This window comes from Erythranthe guttata, chromosome 9 (genome assembly GCF_056151865.1).
Source record: "Erythranthe guttata isolate IM_541 chromosome 9, IM_541, whole genome shotgun sequence".
NCBI classification, from domain to species: domain Eukaryota; kingdom Viridiplantae; phylum Streptophyta; class Magnoliopsida; order Lamiales; family Phrymaceae; genus Erythranthe; species Erythranthe guttata.
In genome coordinates, this window is record NC_142541.1 from 13,212,990 (window position 1) to 13,221,283 (window position 8,294).

General features: G+C 29.5%; 1 protein-coding gene across 1 annotated transcript; it reads right to left on the reverse strand.

The window, feature by feature from the left end:
* Positions 1 to 1,263: 1,263 nt before the first annotated feature.
* On the reverse strand, positions 1,264 to 4,409 carry LOC105962928 (basic helix-loop-helix (bHLH) DNA-binding superfamily protein). The gene is made up of 8 exons (XM_012987274.2): positions 3,723 to 4,409; positions 3,322 to 3,471; positions 3,145 to 3,210; positions 2,936 to 3,004; positions 2,762 to 2,848; positions 2,539 to 2,643; positions 2,301 to 2,424; positions 1,264 to 1,575 (listed from the first exon to the last, which is right to left on the reverse strand). Exons 1-7 carry the CDS (start codon positions 4,215 to 4,217, stop codon positions 2,347 to 2,349), a joined length of 1,050 nt encoding a protein of 349 aa, XP_012842728.2. The 5' UTR covers positions 4,218 to 4,409; the 3' UTR covers positions 1,264 to 1,575; positions 2,301 to 2,346.
* Between the last annotated feature and the right edge of the window lie 3,885 nt (positions 4,410 to 8,294).

Here is an 8,294-nt window from a genome sequence, read left to right on the forward strand (position 1 = left end):
TTTTTTTTTTTTTTTTTTTTTTTTTGGTAATGCAGGAACCCGCAGCCAACCATATAGGTGCACTGGGTAAACCTACACTCTCGTATAATAGCTTGCAAACCATACGAGAGATGTAAACCACACTAGGCTAACCATGTGTGACAAGCTCGACCTAGCGACCGTTGGCAAGGGGATTCGAACTTGGGTCAATTGACCCAAGCTCTCTTGCTCCAACCGCTAGGCCACCCTTGCGGGTAAAAGTCGGTCATATTGAACTTAAAAAATGTGACAGTGAATTTAAAAAAATATCATAAATCCAACAAAATCAGTATTTTTTACATTATCTTTTCAATGCAACTCGAATCAATGCAATTATATTTTGTATGCGAAAGTTCGGATCAACAAACCTCATATTAATAAACTTGTAAAAAGATTATGAAATGAGAAAGAAAACAATCACCAATTATACATATACATGTTGGGATAAACTACTGACTGTCGCCTAAGGTAAGGTCTATTTATGGAAAAATTCGTTTTTCCATAATTACATTCACTCTCCTATATTTTGTAGATTTCTTACATTTACACCATTTTGTAGGGAATGTATGGAAGAAATTTACTAACTACAGGGACTGGACATAATTTCTCAAAAAGAATATCATTTTTGTAATTACCTTTTGGCTCAGGGACTTGATTGTAATTTGTTTTACATATTACCCCAAAGCTAAAAAAATAATTAGGTATATATAGAGGGAAATTTACAGTATCCATCCCTTAAGTTTGCAATAATTCCACATTTGGTCACCTATGTTCACAAAAAAAACACATTTGGTCCCTCATGTATTAGTAATTTGACATTTTTGGTCATGTTCGTCAATTCACCGTTAGTCCGTCAGCTACGGTAGTGATGTGCACACGTTTGATTCCGTTAATTTTAACGTAAATTTGAACAAAAGGACTAATAATGTTGAATTTTTGAAACATAGGGACTAAATGTGTTTTTTTGTGAATATGAGGGACCAAATGTGAAGTTAATGAAAACTTGAGGGATGAATATTGTATTTTTCCATATATATAGACATAAGCAGTCACTTCAACTGTCAGTACCAAAACATCAAATCAAAAGATAAATTTTGAAGAGTAAAATGGATCACATGAAACAAAATAAAATAAACTCAGCTGTAAAATTAGCAAAAAAAAAAATAATAACTGAAATAAAAGACTGCACTAATACTAATTAATTAATAAATAAGAAACCATATAATATAATATTCAATAAGAATATAATAAACAAATAATAATTTATTTATTTTCCCTTATGTGTACATATTTCCACTAGCTAATAGTACTCACTAATTTCATTTAAACCACCACAAAGCATAGGAGGGTTGCATTAGGAATACATTTTGTGCTGCCCTGTTTGGGAAACAAAAGAATCTTTGAGGAAGATCCGGTCTTTAATTTGTTTTTGTCTCAAGAATTTTAATTTGTGCCCACTATATTTTTTTCTTGATATTCCATAAATACCCTTGTGATATCTCTCCTCTTTTTCCATTAGTATCTATCTTTCTTTTGCTTGATCAAATTCCTTACAACCTGAAAAAAAAAATTCATGTAAATAAGTATTTATATATATAAATATCAAATGACATTAGCACACTGTGAAAAGAGCAGCATCGGGTGATTTTGCGCCACATATATATATATATATATATAAATAATTGTCCACTGAGCATGCATACGTATATGTATGTATGTTATTGTGTGTATATCAATGGTACATTGCTGAATCGAACACCCCGGTGTATTTCATCGGGTGTAGCATCTACGAAAGCATAGCAGTGTCATTTATTACATGTGAATAGTAACTTTGTTCTATTTAATTTATGAATTATAATTATTGACATATTTAGATAATTTATATATTATGAGACATCTTTACTTGGATACATTATTAACGATGAAATGATGAAATATAGTACATAGACATGATTCGACAGTTGACCTGAAAACAAGCTCAAACATATATATATATATATATATATATATATATATATATATATATATATATATATATATATATATATATATATCATGTGTTGTTATATCCTTTTTTCTTTTCTGTTTTGCCACCCTTGATATTATATATGTATATATAATTATAAATGTATGCATATTAAGTAATTGATTCAAATGAAAATAATGTAACATAAAATTATTTGAAATCTTGTAATTAATTTCTACAAACACACAAATTAAGCAAATATATATTAATAATTAAAATACAGAGAGTAATAATATTTGAGAGAGTGAGTGCTAACCAGATGCTTGTAGGGCAAGAGATGCTGGATTAATTAATAATTAATATTAATTGAAAGGAAACAAGCTACTGCTTATTAATCCTGACTGATTGATATTTTTTTGTCTATGCTCATCCACACTTGCCTGAAAATGATTTATATTTTGTCAATATAATAATATTGTATATATTGATATACAAATTATTAAATATATATATAGTTAATTAAAATGGAAGAATTAAATGAAAAATAAATGTACCTGAAAAATAAATGAATTAGGAGAATTTTCAAGAAGCAGATGATAGTGATCATTGGCTGTTACTGTGGGGTGGCATTCTTGCATGTTTGGCAAGTTACTTAAATCCTGCATGCACATTTATAAACTTTATTAATTTAATAAATATAATAAATAATATATATAAAAAATAATTAACCATTTTTTGAATTAAAAAAAAAAAAAATTGACCTTAATTATAATGTACCTGATCAGGGCGAACCATGAATGATTCTAAGTCAACTCCAAAGTCATAGAACATGGGATTCACAGAAGCAAGCTTCATTGAGAGAAACTGTGCAAAAAAATATTTATACACATATTAAATGAAATATTAATATATTAGAAAATAATTTAAAAAATAAAATAAATAGATAATTACCTCAACTTGATTTTGGAGGGATTGGACATAGTTTATTATTTCATCCAACATGAGGGCCTTTCCAGTTACCTGTTTGACATTCAAACCACATGAAGCTGTCAGCAATTACAAGACTTATAACCAATATTTAAAAAAAATAAAATAATCATAATAATATAAATATATTATTAATAATAATAATTAAGACAAAAAATAATCTTGAAATTGACCTTGTCACAACCAGGGACAAGAGCTTGTAACAGCTTCATTCTTTCACTTATTCTCTCCCTTCTCACCTGATGTTAATATATATAAATTAATTCAGTCAATTTATATTTACTACTTTTGTTGAAAAAAAATAAAAAGAAATTGTATGAAATAATAATTAAGCAAAATTACAAATTTACCCTCTCAGCAAGGCTGTGGCTATCAGTTGCTTGGCCCCTCCTTGCCCTTACATGAATATATCCAGTTGGAGGTTCTTCTACTAGTATTTTCTTTTCCTTGCATTCTTTCATTTTCTTTTGCTTCTTCTCTTTACTTACTTCTCTCTTATCCTATTCATATTTACCAACATTATCGATAAAAAAAATTAATTAAGAAAAACAAAATTAAAAAAATAAGTACATTAATATAACTACAAGAATTGTTTTTTCTTTTTCATTTTAATTAAGGGAAATATGTTATGACCTTCTGTTACCGGCGGCGGTCAAAACAGAACAGGGTAGCTACTAAAAGTACTAATGTCAAAAAAAAAAAAAAAAAAAAAAAAAACATTATTTTTGTAAATTTTAAGGTTGGAAAAAACCTTGGATTGAGCGGAATTCGGAGAAGAACCCTCTTTAGATTTCCTCTTCTTCGTCGTCTTTTCCTCGATCGGAGTAGTGGTGGTGGTAGTAGTAGTAGTGGCGGTGGTGGTCAAGACTTGGTCAATGCTGAGATCACACTTGTGAGTAACAATTGAATAAGAAGATGAATCCATACTATTTTTGTTTGTCACACTCATGACAGAAGAATTAGCATCATTATTATTATTAATAGTGGTAATAATATTATTAATATTATTCTGGTGAAGATTGTTTATTGTTTGAGGGTTTGCATCATCATCAGGTTGGAAGAATTGAGGAAAGCAAGATAGGTAGGTACTGTTTGGTTCCTCAAAAGGGCTACTACTACACAACATCTTATTATTATTAATATTATTAATATTAATGGTGGAGGGAGAATTTGGCAGGAAAATTGAGTCAATGATAAAAGGTTGGTTCTGCTCAAATAATGATGATGATGATGAAAAGGCTGCCATCTTTTTTTTTTTTTTTTAAATAGCAAAAGAAAAAATGAAGTAAGAAGGGTTTTCAAGAAAGTGATGGAAGAGGATTCTTGATAATTGATGATGATGATGATACTCTCTCTCTCTCTAGAAATGAAGAAGGGAGGGCTATGTGATGAGAGAGAAAGTAGGAAGTAGAATTGTGTGTGTTTGTGATTCTGATACAAAATCTCTAGGGGGGGTCTGCAGGTTTATATAAGCATTGGGAGAGAGAAATCGGACATAGTAGTTAGGTTAAATTAATGTGAGTTAAATGTCAAATTACGAAAAATTCATTATGTTTGAGTAATTATAAATTTACAGTGAGTCCATTAACTATGAATTTTCTTATATTTTTACTCTTGTTGTGTCAAATGTATAATTAAGTGGAATATTCTCTAATTTGCACATATTTTATCCTGTTCAAGCACCACATTTTGAAATCAGATGATCATAAGATGTTGTCTCTTGGTTTGTAAGTATCAGACTGTGGGTGTATCTGAATTTGCACCAACAAGTACACTAGAGAACTGTCCAAGTAATCCAGAAGATTATGTTCAATTTGACATTATAAAAGTGAACCTGTGTTACATTATCTCAGTGGAAGATGCAATTTACACTAATAATAATAATATATACTTTGTTTTAGGCTCGATCTTTCTTGTGTAGTTAGTTAGTTACTCTATACTTTGACTGGTCTAGTCTAATCATCTTTCTCTCTCACACACATTCACACACACTGCAATAAATGTGGAACCATTTAAGGTGGTTTGTGCACTATTCGCATACATGTTTATGAAACATATGAGCATGGGCAGATCCAACATGTTTTTTTATGGAGGAGCTAATTACCTAAAGTTTCGTATTCAACATTAACTAACTGTATTTTGATTAATTACCTTAAAACTCCTTTAATTTGATTATTTTTTTATAAAAATGTATTGACTATATTGCCCTTGAATTATAATAAAACCTAAAAGGTTTGATGGTTGCTTACCATATTTGGTGCCGCCTCTTCTCTTTCGCAATCTCTCTTTTATCCAACGATGTAATCTCTCTTCTCTTTCCTCTTCCAGCGATTTTTGTTATTTCGCTTTTAATCTCTCTTTCTTCTATGCTCTCTCTCTAACTTCTCTTTGTACCGTTTGTATCTGTTAGTGTAATGAATTCAATGAATTTTGTTATATTCGAGTGGTAACTCTCTTTTGTTCCCATATATGATAAATTTTGTATTTTTTTGTCATAATGTTCATGTTCTCGAGCAAAATAATAGTGATTGGTACTTATGGTAAATTATAGCTGAGTCTATAGGTAACGTGTATGTTGTTTTCTTTGCACTTCATAATTAAGGGCTGGTCTAACTATAGGCGAGAGAGGCGGTCGCCTAGAGTCCCCGATTTTTATAAAATTTTATGGGGCCCCCAAATAAATTTTTATACTCTTACTGATAATATTAATTGATATTTAAAAGTTAATAGTTCAACAATTCGAATACGGATAACTATAATTTTTTATGGCATAGTTTAAATATTTGTTGGGTAATTATTATATTTATTCTTGCATTCGTCACAACTATATTATACTGACAGCTATATTATTTGAATTTTAATACTTATTCTTTCATTTCATGTAATGAAATGTATTAGATCAATTATGATTACATAGATACTCAAGTCTAAGTTTTTGTTTATCAAATCTTTATTTGTATATCCTCTAACAAGAATTTTCAATAATTCGAAAATACTATATTTTATATTATTAAACCCCGTAAACTTTTGACCCGCCTTCCTAATTACTTCATTTTTATTCTAGTGATATATCTCCAAAAATGAAAAATCTCAACTGCTTCCATCGCGCTCGTAAGAGCAAATTAATTTGTACATTATATAATAATATTGTTACTACTAATTTTTAAAATTCGCTTAGGCCCTCAAATTTCTCAGGAACATGCCTAAATTCTCCCATATGAAATCATGAAAATATAAATAGTTTACTGAAAAGGTGAAAATTATATTTTATTTATTTTTATTGCCAATTTTTTGGATTATATCTTTTGAAATTACCAGAATGACTTTTTAGATTCCGAAAATTCCGAAAATACTAATTCCAATTTGTTCGTCGGATTTTCAGCTCTAGATTTTAAACCGTAGATGCACATAAAACGTGTGTGTTAATTATTTCAAAGGAGTTGGATGAAAGTGTGTGTGTGTTTGGTTGGTAAGGTATTAAAGATGAGAAGGTAAGATGTGGAGACAAGTCTATGGCAATTTTGTAAGTGATCAGTAAACCGAATCATGAACAGTTAAACAGTTGAAATATTGTCAGTTTTTTGCTTTTTTCGTTACCTTCAATTCAGTGATTAATCAGATTTTATTATTATAACGTACACTATCACTATGCGTATACACTATTCAGGCAACAATTCATTTCTGGTACACTACATTTTTCCGGACAATTATTCGTTCTTCCCATTACATATATATATATATATATATATATATATATATTTTACCGGTATTTGTAGTAAAAGGTATCAATAATATTGTCATCTTTACACATGTTAACCGGCCCGGAAATCGAAATCGAAACGAAATTTTTTCAAATTCTGCTGATTTCGATTCGAAAATATCCGAATTGGGAACAATTTTTATCATTCTGATTTCCAATTTGTTTTCGGAACAAAATTGGAATTGTTCATAAAATTACCGAAAATTTTGCTCCAAATATTCTGATCGATTTTCGAAAATTTTGTATTCCCATAATATAATTTATGATTTGTTTTATTTGAAACATATAAGTACCTAAGGACCAAGTAAACTAAATCTACAAAAAAAAAAAATTGTTGATATAATAAACTCTATGTTGCATTTTTTTTTTCTTCAGAAACTTCCTTTTTGTATGTTGTTGTTCCCATATGTGGTTTTATTGCATTTTGTTGAACTTTCTTTCGGATTTTATTGTATTTTGCTGGAAATTTTCGAAAAAATAATTTCTTTTTTTTTTTTAATGAAAATTCTCATTTATACAAATTTGGAACGAGAAATCATTATTTAATGCAATTTCCACAAAAATGAAATTCCGTCGATTCCAAGGCATTCCGAAAATCGGAATTAATTTTTGAATTCCAATTTTTTTGGAACAGAAATTGGAATCCATTTTTAACTTCCGAAAAAATTTGAAAATTTTCTAAAAGAACTATTTCCAATCCGTTCTGTCCGATTTTCCCGGGTGGGATCTGTGTCTAAGCCAAAACTGGTTGGGACGGGTCTAGGCCTTATATATTTTTGCTCGCCCAAAACCGGGTATAGGTCTCGGATTTACGCAAACTCACCCAAAACCGACCCGTTGATTCACCATTACATTGATTATTACAGTCAAGGTCGAGGGGTTTCGATTAATCAAACATGTATTTCCTCGGTTTTCTGATTTGTAACAGGATTTGAATTGATTATTAACTACTTGTGAACTAATATTCCCTTTAAACATAACAATGTGATACACAAAGATACCATTTCTTTTTTTGGATCTTGTTTTTATATCAAAAGGTTGTATGAATAAGATTTACTTTTACTCATGTTGAAGTGTGCCTTAAAATTTTGGACAGTTGTCATTCAGACAGCATCAGATGGAGACGAATGAAGGGAAAATCATAGTAATGCATATGTCAAATCAAACACTACACATATATATGTGTGTGATTGTGTGTTTTATTTATGTGTGTGCCAAATTACATACACAACTAGCCCAGAAGCACCTGGAAAAAAAATTCTATTACTAAATTCAATAATGCCAAAAGAAAGAAACCCTTTACAGAAAAAAGAGACACCATTATTTTCAGAAGGATCAAGAAATTAATCAATAATGGTTTATTTATTTATTTTATTTAAATTTAATTTAATTGATCAAGAAATTGATCAATAATTGCAAGAAAAAAAGAGAGGGAGAAATTAATTAAAGATATTGTTAAAAGAAGGATCTTGAATGTATGTCTTTATAAAATGCTTTTATGGTGTCCCTCAATTGTTGACAAGATTTGTTATTTCCTGATTGGTTAAATCATCAAATTGAAGC